The sequence below is a fragment of the Perognathus longimembris genome, chromosome 3, assembly GCF_023159225.1.
Source record: "Perognathus longimembris pacificus isolate PPM17 chromosome 3, ASM2315922v1, whole genome shotgun sequence".
In the NCBI taxonomy this organism is placed as follows: Eukaryota; Metazoa; Chordata; class Mammalia; order Rodentia; family Heteromyidae; genus Perognathus; species Perognathus longimembris.
In genome coordinates, this window is record NC_063163.1 from 65,225,760 (window position 1) to 65,245,278 (window position 19,519).

The following is a 19,519-nucleotide window of genomic DNA, read 5'->3' on the forward strand; positions in this document are numbered from 1 at the left end:
GACAAAATGGGCAGAGGTGACATGCCACAGCTGGACTGTGTTCAGCAGCTGAAGGGAAAAATCCAGAATCATAGCTGGGCACCAATGGCTCGCACCTGCCATCCTATTCAGAAGGATGAGATCTGAGGATCCTGATTGAAAGCCAGCTCAGGCTGGAACATCTAGTAGATTCTTATCTCCATTTAATCACCAAAAAGGTGGGAAATGGAGCTGTAGCTCAAATGGCAGAGAGTGCTGGCCTTGGGCAACATAACCTCAGGGATAACTCAGGTGCCCTCCGGTCAAGCCCAGGACTAGTGCGTGCCCATGCTCACCCTCACACACAGACACATAGACACACATATTCTCTCTCTTACACACACACAGAGCCAGGGACTGGTAGCTCACGCCTATAATCCTAGCTACACAGGAGGCTGAGATCTGAGGATACTGGTTCAAAGCCAGCCTGGGCAGGAAAGTCTGTGAGACTCTTATCTCCAATGAACCACCATGAACCAGAAGTGACACTGTGGCTCCTAAGAAGTAGAATGCTAGCCTTGAGCTGAAGAACTCAAGGACAGCACCCAGGCACGAAGTTCAAGCCTATGACTGACAAAAACAGAAACAAAAAAGTCACAGAGGAATCGATGAAGCCAAAGACCTCTACTGGATGGGAGCTCAGGTGGAAGAGTTGGCACAGAAGACTAGGGGTGGGGTGTACAGGAAGCTGTTGAGGGCTCCTCCAGAAACCTCTCCCAAAGATGCTGGTGGGCCCAGACAGGTGTTCTTGAGAGCATGGCTCTTGATCTCAAGGTGGAAAGGATACAAGGAGGGCACACTGGCTCAAACAGGGTAGCTGGAAATGGTCCCCATTTATCTACTAGCTATCTCCCCACACCCCAGATTACTATCTAGGCAGCCAGGGCAAGGGCAGAGAAACCCAATATGGACATAGATGGGGACCTGGGACGAATTTAGTACCATTCTGCTACCCAGCCCTCACCCATGGCACCAAGACACCCAGACAGGGTTAGAGGCCAGCTACAAAGCTGCTGCTTCATTTATTGTCCCCAGCCCAACAAGAAGGCGCTCCCAGAGACCCCTTAGTCCACTTGCATCTAGGTCTCAGCTTGGGGCCACTCCAGCCATTCAGGAGAGGGGGAGCAGCACACATCACAATCTGGTGGGGGGCCTCAAGTTGTAGGCAGAGACTCTGGAGGCCATTGGCATTCGAGTGGCTCCCATGAACAGGGTGAGGGGCGGAGGTCCTGGAAGGTGAAGCCATGCTGTCCAAGTTGGGGGTAGAGGTGGTTCCAGAATGATTGTGCAGGCTCTGATGCAATGTTGGGTGGCATTCAGTAGGACCAATGTCAGCGTGGCTGCCACGTGTCCTTCACTCGTGGTTCCTGGAAAGGCATCTGGAAGATGAAGGAGACAGTGAGAAGGAGGAAGGGAAGGGGCCGTCCTACCAGGGAGAGGACTGCTCTCAATCCAGGAGCATTCTGCCCTTGAGTGGGGGTGGCCCATTTAGGGCACTTTGTACCACAAGATCCACCCTTCCCAACTATCCACCAGCCAGGTAAAGTGGAAGAGACCACAGAGGGTTCCCAGGTTGGGGTCCATTCCCCTTGGGGGCTTAGAAAGCCAGAGCCCACCCTCACAGTGGCCCTGTCCCTAGGTCTGCCAGCCCTTATTACTGGCTCTGCAGCCCTGCTTGCTCCATCTAAAATGCTCTTTGGGGACCTGGTCCTGTTTATTACCACCAAGACCCTTCCTGACCACCTGACTTGGTCACACTGGTAGCCAATTCTTCATCTCTGGCACTGACCTTGTCTGTGAAGGTCAGCCCCAGAACAAGTGCTGAGGGCCTCAGTTCTGGATGAGCTCTCTACCACTTGAGTCACATTCCTAGCGCCCTCTGGCTGTATTTCAGATAAAAGTAGATTTCTTTGGTCTATACTGGCCTCAAACCAATATCCTCCTACCTCTGACTCCTAAGTAGCTGGGATTTACAGGCAGGAACCATTAGGCTCAAGCTTCCTTTCCCTTATAAAAGAGAAGGAAACTGAAGCTATCTGCTGCCACTGTATCGGGCTTTCCCACCACAATGTCCAGGCTGAACCCCCGGGCCATGCTGCTCTGCAGCCCAGTCCTAATGCAGATTCCTGGAGCTTGAGGAAGATCCCCCCCATCTCAGATTCCTCTCTCAAAGACAGTCAGGAAGACAACCCCCCCTACCATCTCAGATTCCTCGTCTCAAAGACAGTCTCCTCGTCGCTGTTCAGTGAGGCCATCTCAGTGGGGTCTTCTGTGTTGGTCAGGAGCCCATACCTCCTCCGCTGTGGCTTTTTTAGCCTGAAGGTGGTCCAAACATGTTCAGTGATGTCCTAGGTACTGGTGACAGCCCCATCTTGTCCCACAGGACTTTTCCATATGCCCTTCTTGACCCAAGAGCTCTGCTGCCAATGTCCACCCCAACCTTTTGCACTCTAAGAGCCATAAGTATTATTAAATCACTGACCAGAACCTTTTCAAGCATAAGGCTCTGCTGGGTACACTGACAGAAAAAAGAGGAGGAAAAGTGTTTGGCATGTGAGTCCTCCACAAGGGCAAAGGGCTCAGGAAGGGCAACTGGACTTTGCCAGGGCATGGGTCACTGGTGTGAGGCAAGGACGGGGGATCCTTAGTTTCATCTCTCTAGAGGAAAGCAATCAGCAGAACACCAAAGGAACTAGTAGCCCCTACCGACAAGCCCAGAGTTTTCTCCTATACCGAGGAAGGGATAGGGATGAGCCCACACTGAGCCTCAGAGCGCCCTGGGTGGGCGCACGGCAGTAAGAAGCGGCAAACCCAGGGGTCTCAGTGGATGGCCAAGAGGCACGGAAAGCAAGGGAGGCGGACTGTTATCTGAAGATGAGGAGCTGGAATAACAGCAGGGGACCTGCCAGATCACTCCCCAGCATCCTTGGTTCCATCTGGGAACAGGGCAGCAAACCCCTAACCAGGCTGCAGAAGCAAGCAGCAAACCCGGAACCCTGCATGCATCTAGAGATGTAGACAGCAGGCCAGTCCCGCGGATACCCCGCCCCAATTGCCACATGACCGACAGGCGGTCGTCTACGCCCACTTAGGGGGCGGGGCCCAGGGTCCAGCACGTAATGTGCGAGGCGGGCCTCAATTGGCAGCGTGCGCCTGACGCACCTGAACGCCCGGATGAGGAAGTAGAGCACAGCCAGGCCGCTGAGGCCCAAAAACACGTAGAAAGAGCGCAGCAGCTGGGAGCCGGTGGCGCCGGGCAGCCACGAGTGCGAGTGCGTGCTGTTGTGGGGTGCGCCCGGCTGGCTGCCATTAGTCGCGGCGGGCGGCGGTGAAGGCGTGGCCGGCGTAGGGCGCAGACTCGAGGGTGCGGGACCCTCAGCCCTGCCCAGCGGTGGAAGTAGTAGCAGCAGCAGCAGCAGCAGCGGCAACGACAGCAGCAGCGGCGGCAGATCGCGAGGCCCCATGGCCCGGCGGAAACAGCGCCCCGCCCCCGCACGCGGCCGCCACTCAGGCGCGCTGGAGCCGAGCCGGAGCCGAGTCGGCTAATAGCCGCCCAGGGCGGGGCCTCGCGGCCGGAAGCACACAGCCAATTCCTCCCAGCGGCCACCTCCCTGCGCCCGCTGGCCTCGCCCACTGCCTCACCCGCGGGTTTCGGTTTAGGGGCCCACGCAGGCCGGGACAGAGGAATTTATGTGGTCACTGGTGGGAGCCCGTCTGGGCACCTTGACACAGCCCACCGCCGGGCCTCCTCCCGGGGAGGAGGAGCCATCCCCGGCTTTGGACTGCACCTACGTGAGCACACCAGACCCAGCCAGGCGCCCTCTGCCCCCCCCCTCCCCTCCATACCCCCCCCCTCTTCTCCCACAAGGACCAGCTGGACTCAACGGGGTACTGCTGCCCAGGGCGGGCCGTCCGGCCAGCGGCTTGTGCCCCTGGTAACCCCATCAAGTCACCTCGCGCTGACCTGAGCTAGGGACTGCGGGGACTCTTGCCCTGTCTCTAAGGGCTGCGGCGTCTCCAGGCACTGGAGGTCCCTCACGGGATCTGGTTCAGGGCTCCTGTCACCACACTCCAAACCACGGACTCAGCTTTCTAGGTTACACAAAGCCCTTTATTCAGATTCCATCTCCTACTTCCTGGCAGTCCCGGGGATGGTGTCCCACTGTACTAGTCACCAGCACACGGTGGGTCTTCCTCCTGGACAGGCCCGGGGCCTGAAGCTGCTCTTGCACAAAGGGCCTCCTGAAAGGAGGAGTGAGGGGTGAGGGCGGGAGGGGCCCCGCCGGAGTAGACCCAGGAAAGCATGGGCCCTCCTTCTTTCGGGAGGTTCCTAGTACCACAGGAAAGATGTCCAGACTGGGGTCTTGGAGGGGCCAGAACGGAACCAGGTGTGCAAGAGGGCGATCGGACACAGGCACTTCCAGTCCGGAGGGATGCAAGGCTTGCATATACATCACCAAGCCTGAAGGCACTTACACAGGGCAAGCAGAAGGCCACTTGGCTGTCTCAGGCTCCTGTTCCAAGTAGATTCCCCTCTGGGACAGTGACCTGCGAGGTCATCGTTTCTCTCGGACAACCCTTCCCCCATGTCCGGGCTGGGTGGTCTCCTTCAACCTGCCAAAGCAAAGGAGTATTACCCTGATGGCCTTATGGGGCTTGCGGCTGCTCCCTCTTGACCTCCCCCGCAACCTTCCACAGCACCCATGAGGATCCCAGGCTAGTCACAGACCGCAAGTTCAGACACCGTCATGGGCCATGTGCCCTGGACAGCCTGTGCCTTTTAGGATACAGCCAGTGCCACGCTCCACCTTTAAGCACAGCCAGCTGCCCACTTGGGATGGAGTTGTTTATTAGACTGCTGTGGGCTCTGGTTAAAAAACTAAAGGCAGCAACAGACATTAGAGAGAGCTACAGTTAGGTCTGAAGAAGACTGTCAACTGTGAACTAAAAATCCAAAGACAAGGTGCTTGGTGGTCTCCAGTCCTGCTTATGGATGGATCATATTGCACCTACAAATGAGGTAGGGCTGTGCCCCAGGCCACTGGCCAGGCCAAAAAGGACCAATGGCTAGACCTAACTTTAATTCTAACTTGATTTTTTTTTTTTAGAGAAAAAAAAAAAGCAGTCAAAAGAACATTCCCCAGGTGACGACTTTTTACGGTTTCAAATGAGCTCTCAACAGGAGGGATGCAGACACGAGCGGAAGGAGTTACCTCGAATTACAGGGCTATCTCCACAAATGAGCTAGCCAAGGGAGCAGCTTGCATCTCGGAGGTTCTGTTGGGCGCACAACACGTCTGTCCTCCGAGGGCTGCAGCTTCATAGGCTAGCAGAGAATGCTCAGAAGTCGTGAAGCACAGCAGAGCTAGCTAGCCAGCCCCGGTGTGGTTGCCCAGGGGCATCCTGCTGTCTCTCTCTGCCCTGCTGCTAGGCTAAGGCTGTCCGGTCAGCGTCAAGTACCCAAGAGTCTACATCTGTTAAGCTGCCTATCCCATCAAGCCTTCTGGCTGCCATAACCAGAAGCCTTGGGGGCTGCCCTACAGTGGGCTGCCCGCTCCCGTCACCCACCTGGCTCACCTAACTGGAGAGTGGCCATCAGCTGTTTTCAAGGCCCAACCCATGTCACTTTAGCTCTCTGCAGACCTCAGGTAGGGCTCACAGACCTACGCCTCCTCCAGCTGCTCTGCCCTTGCTGCCAGAAAGCCTGCAGCTCACAGTGTGTTGTGCAATGAAAGGGAAATTGTCAGAGCAAGGTTCGTTTCACACGGTCTTTTAATCGGCTTCGTAAAGCCAAAGAAAACTGCGTACAAGAATTCCTTAGCCACTGCAAATACAACATCGATGGAGTATGCACACGTCTTCCAGTAAAAAAGGACAATATAAATAAACATCTTCAAGAACCTCTTGGGGGACATCTGCACGTCTACTGTAGGGCACACGGCACAATGGGCGTGCAGGCCGGGCTCTGGGACAGTCTGTGCTGCCCAGAAGGCGTCCTACCACGCGCTACACTCAAACATTACACGGAGTTGGAAAAAGCCACAGCTTGCTCAGCTTCCGACAGAGCGGATTCAGAGTCCATTCCAGAAGTAGGGGCACCCAACTTCATGGGAGTGACCTCACTAAAAAGAGCAAAAGGTAACACAAAAAAACCCTAGAAACAACTATATATAGATATTAAAAAATAAAACAATAACCAAAACCCCACACAACCCCCAATTTCTTTTTTAAAAACCCATGGCTCATGGTAAAACAAAACAAAACAAAAATCTGAAGTGCTTTTCACAATGCTTTTAAAACTCTTAAAAACGGATAGCACTTCTTTGAAAATAAGTAATGAGGCCATGTTGGGGGTCAGAAGCAGTCAGGCTGTGTTGACAAGATCAGAACTGAAATGACTACAAAAGTGGGAATACAAGGTGTGTTCACTACACACGAACGATTCAGCGAAGCTCCCCAAATCTTTAAATATACAGCCATTGGAAGGACGATCTTGAGCAGGAAGGATTTTTACTCGTTGTGTGTAGCTGAGGACAAGAAGCAGGTACAGTGTAAAGGCGCTGAAGCACGCAAGGAGATGAAGCATCCACTCCCGAGCCCAGACCTGGAGGACGGCGGCCCAGGAGCCACCCCCCTAGCCAAGGGAGGGAGGCTGAGGCGGCTCACATGCACCTACACTGGCTTGTGTGGCCAGTGGCTCCCTTACTCCCTTTCCTAGAGCTCACTCAGATTTGGCTTTTAGGTTCTGTGGTAGAAAGGGTTTTGAGAGGACAGATTTATTCTTTACGGACAAGCACTGACAAAGCTGAGCTGTGGCTGAGTGTTGAGCCTAAGGCACTCAGCTCAAAGAGGGCACAAGGGTTCACTGAGCTCCCACTGGGCCACACATGGCGCCCTCAGAGCCAGACTTACCGTAACTGTCATAGCTGTCTCGGTACGACCCACCAGAGCTCCGGTCACCATAGCCACCACCCTGACTCCGGCTGTGGGAAGGACATATTGGTGCTAGAGGGCTCCGGCCTGTTGATGCCCAACTAGCAGGGGCTGGGGCTGCAATGTCATAGCAGTTTCTCTCTAGAGGAAGTCCAGCAGCAGAAAGGCTGGAGTGTAGCTCAGTGGGAGGGCTTTGGCTAGCAGGCTTGAGGCCCTGGGTGCTGTCCACAACATTTCATACAGAAATCCCCAAAATATCACCACCAGCCATGTCACTTCTGTAACTTCTGAGCAGCCCCTGCATCCCTTGCACGTGCCATCTTACCTCTCCTCCCTGTTCACCCACTTCCTCTCAGCTTATCTCCCCAGCTAGAAAATCCTGACACTGCCCCAAATCACACTTAGGCCCAGGCAGGTTCCCAACCACCTCACCTGCTGTAGTAATCTCTGGAGCCTCCGTAGCCCCCACTCCGGGACTCAAACCGGCTGCCCCCATAGCCTCGGTCCCCTCCCCCTGAAAGAATAGTTGAGATGGTAAGGAGTGAGCACCAGCTGCTGTCAACAGCACCTTCATCTATCCCCAAGTACTTTAGGCACTTACCTCTAGAGAACCCACGGCCCCGGCCCCGGCCCCCACGGAAGAAGCCACGGCCTCCAGCGGAACCACCTCGGTATCCACGGGATCGGTTGTCAGATGACTTGCCAGCCTGGTCTACTCGGATCTGTCTTCCATCAACAGACTGCAGAACAGAGATCAGCACAGGTTAGTCCCTGTATTTGTCTTTAGGGGTAGTAAGAGTAGGCCCACACTCTATAACCCAGACTGTCAGCAACCCCAAAGCAAGAGACCCTCACCTTCCCATTCATGGCCATCATGGCGTCCTTGGCATCATCAATATTTTCAAAGGTGACAAACCCAAAACCCCGAGAACGCTGAGTCTCCCTGTCTTTTACGACCACCACTGTACAAGAGAAAGGTGTGCAGTCAGCAACTAATTATCCCCACAAGCAAAACCAGGGACCAGCCAGCCCTACTTAGCTTCCAGCCATGCCCAGCCTTACCTTCAGAGATCTGTCCATATTTTGAGAAGACCTGCTCCAGAGACTGTTCATTGGTGTCAAAACTCAGCCCTCCAACAAAAAGCTTGCCTTCATCTGATGCCATGGTGGCCTGTGGCAGACACCATGAAAATTCTTAAGATTTCCTCCCCAGGGAAAAGAGAGTAGTAGTGGCCCACCCCCTGCAAGTTATGCTCAGAAGCTGAATTCTGAGGATTAGGGTTTGAAGTCAGTCCAGGCAGTAAAGTCCACAACGTCTTTTTGTCTGTTGTAGGGCTTGAGCTCAGGGCCTAAGTACTGTCCTTGAAAATTAGAAGTGTAGCTGTGGCTCAAAGTGGTAGAGCGTTTGCCTTGAGCAAAAGAGTTCAAGGACAGTACTTAGGCCCTGAGGACTTTTCAGCCCCGGCTGGCTTCAAACTGGGATCATCAGGTCTTAAGCCTCCTGAGTAGCTAGGTTTACAAGCATGAGCCACTAAGTGCCCAGCTCTATAATACTCCTGTCTTCAATTAACCACTAAAGAGCCAGACGTGGAGTTGTGGCTCAAGTAGAGCACTAGCCTTGAACACAAAAGCTAAAGGACTCAAGGACAGCACCTAAGCACAGAGTTCAAGGCCTAAGACAGGCACAAAAAAATGGGGGTGGAAAAGAAGATAGATTAGAACATACTGTCCATATGTCATGTGTAGAAATGTAACAGTGAAACTCACTTGTTATTAAGGCTTCATTCTTCATGTTCTCTACATTTTATACAAATGGCCTATCCTTTTTGTGTGTGGGGGGGGGGGTACTATTCCTGAGGCTTGAACTTGATGCCTGGGCACTGTCCCTGAGCTTCTTTCACATAAGGCTTGTACTCTACCACGTGAACCACAGCTACACTTTCTGCCTTTTGGGATAACTGGAGATTAGTTTCACAGACTTTCTGCCATAGGGTAGCTTCAAATCTTAGCCTCCTAAGTAGCTAGGACTACAAGCATGAGCCATCGATGCCTGTCCAGCCATGGCAAATTTTTCTTGGCAAATACTGAAAAAGCACTTATCTGCTCTTTTTTGAGAAAAGGTCTGGGTTTGAAGCCCAGGTTGGCTTCCAACTTGTAATCCTCCTCACTCAGCTTCCTGAAGGCTGGGGTCAAAGGTATGCACCGGTAGCCCTAGGATCATTTTTGGTAGTACTGGGGTTTGAACCCTTCACATTGCAAGGAAGGAGCTGTACCTCTTCGACCACACCTTTAGCTCTAGATGAACTCTGCCCTGCTCAAATCCACCTCACTCCCCCCAGGGTAGGATCTCCAAGGGCTGGACCACCCTCTCAGTTTCTTCCCTTTGTCAACAGGAAAGTGACATCCCATTCTAACCAACTGATGTCCTAAGGCACTGGACCAGGAGGTGCTTGAGATTACTGTGAAACATTCCCTAAGGGTGCTGTCAGAAAGAAAGCACAGTCCTTCAGAAGATATAGTCTAGGAACTGGGAAGAAGTGCACCCTGGGAGGCTGTGACGTCCCAAGGCCGCCCTGAGGGATTCCACAGGGGACACCTGGCATTTGGGGGCGAGGTCTACTTGGGGGGCGGGGCGTGCCAATCAAAACAAAAAGTTTATTGACTGAGGTGAACCACTGTTAGGTAACCAAGGCCGGAACACTTGTAACTGCACACTGGGGACTGCGACACCTCAGGCACAAACTTGGGAAAGCAAAGGAAGAAAAAGCCCAAGAATTTCAGAGGGCCCGGTCGGACCGTTCTTTCCCAACTACTTCCCACACCTCAGCTACACTCGACCTGGGAACTCACGCTTCCCGCCCCCGCCTCGCCCCCGGCGTAGCGCATGCGCTGCGCGGGCGCACCCTGCGCCATTCCATCCGGGTATCCGACGCTCCCGCCATTTCGCCGACGAAGCCTCGAGCTCCGGGCCGCCATTTTGCGGCAGCTCCCGGCCAGCCAGCGGCCCGAGCTCGTGAGGAGAACGTCCTCAGGCCGCCGTTCGGCCCGGTCTCCCCGCTGTCCCACGCCGCCGGTGAGGCGGACTCCACCCCGAGCCCGCCCCAACCCCGCCCCCTCCCGGAGGCGTGCAGCCGCCGCCCCGCCTCGCCTGAATTCCACAGGCCGCCCGCAGTCCCGGGTCCCTTAGAACCGGTGCCGCCAGAGCCCTCACCCCTCAGTCAAGCAGGTCCCTGATGCGGGCGGACACGGTACACAGACCCAAGCCTCCTAATGCGCGAGTGAAAAGGGGGGGCGCCGGAGCGTGGCCTGATATACACCGCCTCCGGGCCCCGCCCCCCTAAGCCCGCCCCCTACGCTACGCCAACCAATCGGAGGCCACGGAAACAGCGACCGTGCCTCATATTCATGAGCTGGGGGCCGGGCTTAGCCTCGTCCCGCCTGTTTCCGCGCGCTGGGGCCGGGCGCCCTGATTGGTCCAGACGCTCCCAGTCCGCAGTATTTCGCCCGCGTGCGCCTGGGCGTGGCTGGAGAGCGGCGGGGCGGGGATGACCCACTTCCTTGTGCCCGCCTCCTGCCCTGCGGTGGGGAACAAAGGGCCTCCGGCTATCGCTTATTCAGGACTCCTGGGCTGGAAGCTCGATTTATTGACCTTTCCCAGATTACCATTCCCGGGCTTTTTACGTGGCCAACTCATTTGAGCTCGACAGTCCCGCTGTACTTGCCCAAACCCCACGACTCACAGATCCTACGGAGTCTCCTACGGAGACTTGCTTCAAGGTATCAACTCCAACCATACATACCTCAACTCATCCATACCTCAACAGTGTTCGCTGGAGCCCCGATAAGGAATTATTTAAGCTCCTGGTTCCCCTACAAACCCCAACCCAGCCTTCCAGACCTAACTTCCACCTGAGATCTGATTTCACCCTCCAAGCACGTCATCCCTCCCCCGCCCTCCCCTCCCCCCGCCCTCTCCTCCCCCCCCCCCCCCCCCCGCCCCGCGCAACATTCACCTTGCAGGACACTTGTGTGACACCCTCCTGAGCCTTTGGCTTTGACACTTTCCATTGAGATTATCCCTTGGCCTCCCCGGTCTATCATGCAATCCCAGGGAGCTCACACTCATAGCCACCAGCCCGCTTATTTTTCTTTTACCTGGGTCTTTTTGTTTGTTTTTTGCCAGTCCTGGGGCTTAGATTCAGGGCCTGAGCACTGTCCCTGGCTTCTTTTTGCTCAAGGCTAGCACTCTACCTCTTGAGTCACAGCACCACTTCCTTCTTTTTCTGTGTATCTGGTGCTGAGGAATGGAACCCAGGATTTCACGCATGCTAGGCAAGCACTCTATCACTAAGCCACATTCCCAGTCCCTTTCTTGGTCTTTTGAAAGTAAGTCATCTTCTCTTACCCTGGTATCTGAGAGTCCTGAGATGTGTGTGTGCACAGACATGCGCGCCAGTACCAGGACTTGTACTCTGGACCTAGGTGCTGTCCCTTAGCTTTTTCCCTCAAGGCTGGTCCTCTACCAGTTGAACCACACTCCCACTTCCGGGTTTTTGCTGGTTATTTAGAAATAGCCCATGCACCTTCCTGCTTTGGCTGGATTCAAACCACACTCATCAGGTCTCAGCCTCCTCAAGTAGCTAGGCTTACAGGTGTGAGGCCACCACACTAGTCCTGAGACTTTCGTGGTTACCAGCTTTGGAAAATCACCCTCTAATGCAACTTCTGGGTCCCCCAGAGCTGGGACACCAAGGCATCTGTGGGGGATCCTTCTTAAGAAGATAATATGGAGCCTTCCCTCTCTGTCCTGTCACAAATGTGCCCCAGAAAGTCTTGGATGGCACAGCTTCTTAAAGACAAATGGGTGGGGGGGGGGGGGCATGTGGCTCAGTGGTAGAGCGCTTGCCTAGCATGCATGAAGCCCTGGGCTTGATTCCTCAGTAACACATAAACAAAAAAAGCTGGAAGTGGTGCTGTGGCTTAAGTGGTAGATGCTATCCCTGAGCAGCTCAGGGACAGTGCCCAGGCCCCAGGACTGGGGAAAAAAAAAAAAAAAAAAAGACACATTGGGGGATCTGAGGAAGGGATGCCCACTTTGCTGCTAAATCCCAGCTCTATTCTAGGTCACTGGACTCAGTTCCTCTCCAGCAGGTCGAGGTGACCCAACAGTCTCAAGTGACAGAGTCCTCAGGACCCCTAATGGGGTCCTCAAGGCTCAAGACCCTCCCTCCCCCAAGCAGCAGCTTCATGACTCATCGCCACCCCCTCTGCACCTCGCCCCCCACACCGCAGCCCTTCTATCCCCGTCAGCAGAAGCCTGCTGCGTCAGCCACTCACGCAGGGCGGTTATTAAAAGAGCGAAGAGACTTCAGGCACTGTCTCACCCCCCCCCCTTTCCCCGCCCCAGCCAAGCAAGAGGGCCCCCAGCCCTGGACTGCTGGCCACGCCCATCCCTGGATTAGGCTAGGTCCACCTTTCTCTGGAGCTCCCCAGGTGGGGATCAGGGTGGTCTCTGTCGTTACAGCTCCCAGGATCATGCTGACTCTTTGCTCTCTGGTTCTGAATCCTGCCTGTTCCTGGTTTTGTGGCGAGCCCTGTGTTCATTCATTCTTCCATCCTGCCAGCACCTAGTTATTAAGTTTACTACCAGGGATTCCTGTGCGCGGGGCTCCACCAGCACCCAGGGCGGTCCCCAGAAAGGTGTGAACCCGTGACCACAGCTACCTGTTCTTTAGGTGTCTGCTCCACCCCAGCTGGCTTACTCAGGTGTGTGTACCTGTTTCCTCACCAGTGTTCCTGTGCTTACCCACATTCTGCACGTTCTCGCAACCTGGCCTGCCGGGGACCGTTGTCCCCGTGGGTGGGGGGGCAGAGGGGACTCGCAGGAGGCCGGCACCCCCTTCCCTTCCCCGCCGCGGCCGCTCCCCGCCGCCCCCCCCCCCCCCCCCCCCGCACCACGAGGCCTCCGGGCCGGGCGCGATGTCCGGCACGGACACCAGGGGGCGCCGCGGCTCCGCCGTGGCCCCGGCCGGAGCCTTCGGGTCGGGGCCCCAGTCCCTCTCCACGGTGTAGCCGCCGGCCGCGAGGCCTGGCCACGCGCAGGAAGACAGTCGGTCCGTCGCCATTCCTCGCCCACCCCGGAGGGCCGCCGCTCGGGCGAGGTCGGCGGTGGAGACCCTCGGACCTGGCTGCCGGCCGGCGGCGGGGCGGGGGTGAGGCTCGGAACAGCTTGACTCGGCGGGGGCCGCCAGGCGGCTCCCAGCCCGACGCGCCAGGCTTCGCCCCAGCCCGTCGGGGAAGGGCACTCAGCCAGGAGCCTCGGGTTCCCGTCTCCGCGTCCGCGCCCACCGTCGCCCCTGGGCCCCGTGGGCTCCGGCACAAAGCCGTTGGCTTCCAGTCGGGCCCTCCGTGAAGGGGCCACCCATCTCAACCCCCTGGAGCCCCCAGAAGGTGCACCTACCCCCTCCCCGGGGTAGAGAGAGATTCCCCAGCGCACCCCACCGCGCGGGGCGTCACCATGGCGACGGGGGCGGGGCCGCTGGGCTCCGCGCCGCCCACTCCGCCCTCCCTCCCCGCGGGGCCGGGCCGGCTGGACGCCGGGTCCTCCCCCGACCCGGGCTAATGACCAGGCGGGAGGCGGTAATGAGCGTCTAGGCCGGGGCCGGGCGTGGCCCGGGATGAAAGGCGCGTGTGTGGGGGGCACCCCGGGGCCGCGTAATTACCGCCCCCTCCCGGCCAGGCGGGGGCCGGGACGGTGCACCTGGCGGCTGCCCGGCGGGGGCGCCGAAGCGGGGCTGTCCTGGCAGAGGCTCAGCCCGCCCAGCTGGCCCAAATCCTTGGGGCCCCGAGCCAGGGTGGGGGAGGCTGAGACTGCAGGAGTGTGTGTGAGTGTGTGTGTGTGTGGTGTTGCCAGGTGTGGCGCACATGTGGGCCCGTGGGCAGGGCACTCGTGGGTACAGACGCGGGTAAACGAGGATGAGGAGGGACAGCAATTCTGGGTGGACAGTCAAGTGGGGCTGTCCTTAGGAGCCAGAAGGCGGGAAGGTAAGTACATGGTAAGGCATGGTAATACGTTTGCTTGGAGGGGCCTGGTGTTCCACCACACCAAAGGAGTTGGTGCTCCAGCCTGAAAGTGTGCGCCCAAGTCCGGATGTGTGAACAGCCAGGGATCCAGGGTTGGGTGTGTGCGTGACTCGGGTGGGCTGGGATCCACAGAGCATATGTGCCTATGCCTGATGGCGTGAGTCATGTCCCTGGGGTAGGCACACGTGCTGTGGTGTCAGCTGTGTCTGGGGCTTCAGGGTTTCCCAAGGCCAGAGCAGAAAGGGTTAAACCTGCCCTTTCCTGTTCCTCTACCTGTGTACGCCAGGTGGGCTCAGCTCCTTTGGCCCTTGGTGTTTGAGATTCAGCCTCCAGCAACCCCTGGGAGCCAAAAGGCTACACCCTGCTTCTAGGAAGGGGGTCAGCATCCAGGCCAGGCTGGGGGCACAGGCTGGGCCTAAACTCCAAGTGACTCACCCCTCCCCCCAGGTCTGACTCACAGCCCAGGAATGGGAATATGCAGGCTGCTCTTGCCCAGACCAGGCCAGCCTAGCAGCCAGGCCTTGAGCAGAAGAGGGACGCCCAGCACATACATCCTGTGACACACCACACACACACACACACATGCACACACACCTCCCCAGCAGCAGATCTGCCAGCACACCAAGTTACAAATCCACCAGTTACTGGTATCCTTACAGCAACCCTACAGGTAACCTGCAAGCTGCCTGAGTCCTCGCCAAAGGTATGCATATATGCTAAGCTGTGGATAAGAGCCTGATGGTGACACACACCAAACTGTGGTGTCTGGGCTTGGACAGGAGGCCTCTGAGAGCCCCCTGCCCCCCATCTGGCTCGGTCTTTCACTGTATTGCAGAGACCCAGATTAATGGCCCTTCCACTGAGGCAAGGACAGGATGGCACATGCGTTAGGCGAGCCTATGGCAGGGATGCTAAGTGACGTGTTTGTGCACATGGGACATAATTCCAGAGGTCCTGTGACTTTCATGACCCCAGAAGCTGTCCTCAGTGGATCACTGGGTGGGAACACAGGGTGACCATCTTCAGAGGCAGGGGGAACAAATTCTTACATGTTCCACAAAGCCCATACTGGACTATGTTGGTCCCCCCTGTGGGGTGTCACCCACTGGTAAAGTCCCTGCAAACCCAGGGGGACTTAGGACAGTCTCTGCCTCCAGTTGGTGGTGTCTTTGAAGCAACAGTAGAGTAAGACAAAGCCATGCATGCACTAGTGGCTCACACCTGTAATCCTAGCTACTTAGCTGGCTGAGAGCTGAGAATTAAAGCCAGCTGGGGCAGGAAAGTCGGTGAGACTCTTAACCTCCAATTAACCACCTGAAAACTAGAGCAGTGGCTCAAAGTGGTAGAGTGTTAGCCTTGAGCAAAGGAAGCTCAGGGACAGCACCCAGGCCCTGAGTTCAAACCCCACAACCACCACCAACAAAACAGAATGAGACTAGTAGAAAATGTCACACAACCCACTCTGCCACCGTGCAACTATAGGGGATGCCACCTGTGGGCTTACATGTTCATTTGACTCAGAACATGTGCCCATCTTGTGTAGGATGCCAGAAGGACTCCCATACATGCAGACACCCAACTAGGCTCCGGGAACACCTGTCCTGTCCACACACCCACAGCTACTGGGCCTTCTCCGTCTCTCCTCACTCCAGGGTCAGCACTAGCCCAGGGGCCCAGCTGTGTGTGCAGGTAGGTGGTAACCACTGGGCCCCTCTGGCCTAGGTTGCTTCATCAGAAGTGGGTGGGATCCCTGGAGCCTGCAGCTGGGGAATATCAGGCAGGGAGTCCAGTGGGTCAAGGGTCTTCTGACTCATTTGTTTTAATGTAAAGTGGCACTTCACAGAGAGTTGTTACCTTAACCACCCCCCATTCAGAGTTTGTGTATGTGTTGGTCCTGGGGCTTGAACTCAGGGCCAGGGCCCTGTCCCTGAGCTTCTTTTGCTCAAGGCTAGCACTCTATCACTTGAGCCACACACCACTTCCCACTTTTTCTGTTTATGTGGTACTTAAGGAATGAAACCCCTGCATGCTAGGCAAGCTCTCTACCACTAAGCCACATCCCCAGCCTCAGTTTGTTTTTATTAAGGAGATAAGAGTTTCATGGACTTTCCTGCCAGGGCTGGCTTTGAACCACAATCCTCAGATCTCAGCCTCCGGAGTAGCTGGGATTGTAAGTGTGAGCCACAGGCACCAGGCTTGAACTCTATTTCTAACATTAACTCAAAGACTATTGGATGGATTAAGTTGGGCCTGACTGTGAACATCACCCCTCAGCCCCCCACCCCACCCCCACCCAAACCCATACCAGAGACTGGAGTTACTACTTGAGCAACCACATTAAGGCATTAAGGGAAGGTCATCAGCCCTGTAGCTCTTGGTCCCCTAGGTGGTCCCCTAGGCCACCCACCCAGCCCACTTCCCTACTAGTTATGCTTAGGGCTAGGGTGCTGCCTTCCTTCCTGGGTGTCTTAAATGCTGGTTGCTGGGTGGGTCTTCCAAGCTGGAGTTTGAAGAGATTCCTTGACTCTGTGGATGCCAAACTTTGGAGGATCACACAAGTTGACTGAGGGGTCAGTTTACACTCGGTGCTGGGCACTCAGCTTACAGGCTGCACTTTATAAATGCCATGGTCTGTGGAGGGGTGTGCCAGTCCCCTGAGTATCTGGTGGCTATGGGGCCCTGGGTGGGACTGTTGGTGGGGTTTTGCTTCTCCTCCCCGCGGGCTGGGTGTGGGGCTGGCTTGTGTGAGGATGCAGTAGCAGCCAGCTGTCTCCGGCTGCCAGCCGGGTGACCGACTTCTCTGTGGGGGCCGGCTCCGCCTACATTCCAGAGGGGTTAGGGGTGCCCTCGCCTGCTCCTGGACCTCTGACCCCAGCCAGAGCCCACCACCTCCACCCCTCCACCCAAGACAGCAGCTGGCTCCAGGGAAGGGCCACCGGTGGGTAGGAGGCTGGAAGAATGCGTGCAGGGGGGGGGGAGGGGGAACGACAGTGGTGTGGTAAGAAGGGGGGCTCCCCAAGAGGGACGGAAGTAGGGGAGGGGCCAGGAGCTAGTGGGAAGGCCAGAAAAATGGACAAAAATAGAGGGGGCCTGTGACACAAGACAGAAATAGAGAAAGGCTGAGAAAGACAAAAGAGAGGTAGAGCAAAACTGGGGACAGAGAGTTAAAAAAATAAAAGTTGGACTTAGTAGTGGTAGAGTGCTTGCCTAGCATATGTGAAGCCCTGGGTTCGATTCCTCAGCACCACATAAACAGAAAAAGCCGGAAGTGGGGCTGTGGCTCAAGTGGCAGAGTGCTATCCTTGAGCAAAAGAAGCCAGGGGCAGTGCTCAGACTCTTGAGTTCAAGCCGCCAGGACTGCCCCCCCCCCAATAAAAAAAGTAGTCTGGAGGGAGACAAGCAACTAGCCATGGACTGAGGTGGACTCCAGGCCCCCTCCCCCACTAGCTAAGCTGGGTGGCTCACCTGTCCCTAGTGACACCGGAGACAGCCGGTTCTCTGCCTCCCAGGGCTGGGCAGCCGTGGGTGGGGCTGGAGTCAGGACTCCTGGGTAGGGCCCCACGCCCAGGGCCAGGAGGGGCAGCGTCCCCAGCTCCAGCTCGGTAACTCCCATTCCCAGAGCTCAGAAGATGAGGGCGGAGATCACACTGGGGCCTCCTGGAGGTGGTTGTGCCTGGAGCACCTTCTCAGTCCCCATTCCCCCCCCCCATTATTTGGCTAGGAGCCTGGCTCCTCCCTGCTACCCACCCGCAAGCCACCTCCAGACTGTGGCCTTTGGCATCTCAAAACCCTACTTCCAGCTCCAAGTGCCAGCCTGGCATCACCCCGGGGGACTCCCCCCTCAGGCACAATGCCCTGACCCCCAGGTGACCTCTTGCCCGCCCACAGCTGCCTGGTCTCCCATGGAGCACTGCCCACCTTCGAGGTCACTCCTTTGGCTAAGGCCACTGATCCCTCACGTCCCTGTTCTGCCTTGCCAATTCCTAGTCTTTTTCACCTTCCAGGTTATCCTACCAACCAGCCCGGGACCCCAAGGTTTTAGTTACCAGGTCTTGCACCAGGCACTGGTTTACCTCTGTTTAACGATTTCTGCCTGCTGAGGAGACCTTGGATCGGATTAAAACAAAAACAGGCTCGGGGCTGGGAACATGGCCTTGTGGTAGAGTGCTTGCTCTGTATACATGTAGCCCTGGGTTTGATTCCTCAGCGCCACATATATAGAAAAAGCCAGAAATGGCACTGTGGTTCAAGTGGTAGAGTGCCAGCTTTGAGCACAAAGAGCCAGGTACAGTGCTCAGACCCTGAGAACAAAGCCCCAGGACTGGCAAAAAACAAAAACAACTTAGGAGGCTGAGACATGATGACCTCAGTTTGAAGCTAGCTGAGGACAAGATGGTCTGTGAAAAATCTTACCTTCAATGAACTAGCAAAAAGCTGAAGAGGAGTTGTGGTAGAGTGCCACCCTTGAGTGAAAAAAGCTAACGGATAGCAGCCTGGCCCTGAATTCAAGTCCCAATTCAGGCACATAGGCCACACACACACACGCACGGCAAGTTGGCAGCAACCTGGAATTCCTGCCTAGGTTCCTCTATTCCCCATAACTAGCCTCTTCCCAACCTCCATCCCTCCCAGCAGCCCTTGCAGTTTGCTCCCTAAGATCTGGAACTTCAGCTATGCAAAGCAGATACACCTTCCCTGCCTCCACCTCCAGCAGGGCAAATGCTGCCAGGATCCCCACATATCCTGGTGTTGTTCAAGCATCAAATCACATCCCGGTTGTAAGGGCCTCTGGTCTCCCACCTGCCCTTCTAGACTCACACTTGAGGACAACCCTTTTGGTGTTCTTATCACTTCTGCTTTGGATCTTATTATTATTATTTTTTTTTGTCAGTCCTGGAGCCTCAGGCTTTGGGGCCTGAGCACTGTCCTTGGTGTCTTTTTGCTCAAGGCTAGCACTCTGCCACTTGAGCCACAGCACCATTTCTGGCCTGTCCTATATATGTGGTGCTGAGGATTCGAACCCAGGGCTTCATGTATGAGGCAAGCACTCTTGCCACTAGGCCATATTCCCAGCCATGAATCCCATGTTTGTCTTTTTACATCAATTTTACTTCCCTGCTGCCCAGGTAGGCACTTTCACGTTTGTAGGCTCTTGTGATGCTAACGCGGCAACCTCGGCCCTCTTGGTAGAACACCTGGTAAACTTGTATTTCTCCTTCAGAGCATCAGCCCCAAACCCTCGCCTTCAGGTCATCTCCCCTCCCAGAGCCGGGGCTCCTCCCGGCCTCAGCCTGGAGACGGCAGAAAGGCTGGGCAAGGGTCAGGTACACACGGGGACAGAGCAGGAAATGTCTGGGCGTGAAAGGAGGGGTCACGTGGCGTGCCCGTGCTAGGGGTCCACGTGCGGCGCCCCCAGGCACGCCCCCTCTTCCGTCCAAGTTCTACCGCAGCCGTCAGGCCTCGGCTACGTCTCCCGCCCCCAAGT

The 19,519-nt window shown here is 56.2% G+C and overlaps 2 protein-coding genes across 6 annotated transcripts; both read right to left on the minus strand.

Annotated features, from left to right (window-relative positions):
- Positions 1-1,044: 1,044 nt before the first annotated feature.
- On the minus strand, positions 1,045-3,564 carry Fam174c (family with sequence similarity 174 member C). Its single transcript, XM_048341772.1, has 3 exons — positions 3,181-3,564; positions 2,218-2,334; positions 1,045-1,397 (listed from the first exon to the last, which is right to left on the minus strand). Coding segments are annotated over exons 1-3 (420 nt in total). The 5' UTR covers positions 3,483-3,564; the 3' UTR covers positions 1,045-1,396.
- Positions 2,218-10,256, minus strand: LOC125348506 (cold inducible RNA binding protein). 5 transcript variants are annotated; one of them, XR_007210382.1, is made up of 9 exons: positions 10,163-10,256; positions 8,014-8,122; positions 7,807-7,913; positions 7,553-7,691; positions 7,384-7,465; positions 6,931-7,001; positions 5,232-5,344; positions 4,495-4,632; positions 2,218-2,334 (listed from the first exon to the last, which is right to left on the minus strand). XR_007210382.1 is itself a non-coding variant. In XM_048341769.1 (8 exons), exons 2-7 carry the CDS (start codon positions 8,114-8,116, stop codon positions 5,238-5,240), a joined length of 609 nt encoding a protein of 202 aa, XP_048197726.1. In that variant the 5' UTR covers positions 8,117-8,122; positions 10,163-10,256; the 3' UTR covers positions 4,117-4,632; positions 5,232-5,237. The 5 variants fall into 5 exon arrangements, 3 of the variants coding, with proteins under 3 accessions (XP_048197726.1, XP_048197728.1, XP_048197727.1); XR_007210383.1 differs by lacking the exon at positions 2,218-2,334 and adding an exon at positions 4,117-4,260; XM_048341769.1 differs by lacking the exon at positions 2,218-2,334 and having other exon boundaries at positions 4,117-4,632.
- Between the last annotated feature and the right edge of the window lie 9,263 nt (positions 10,257-19,519).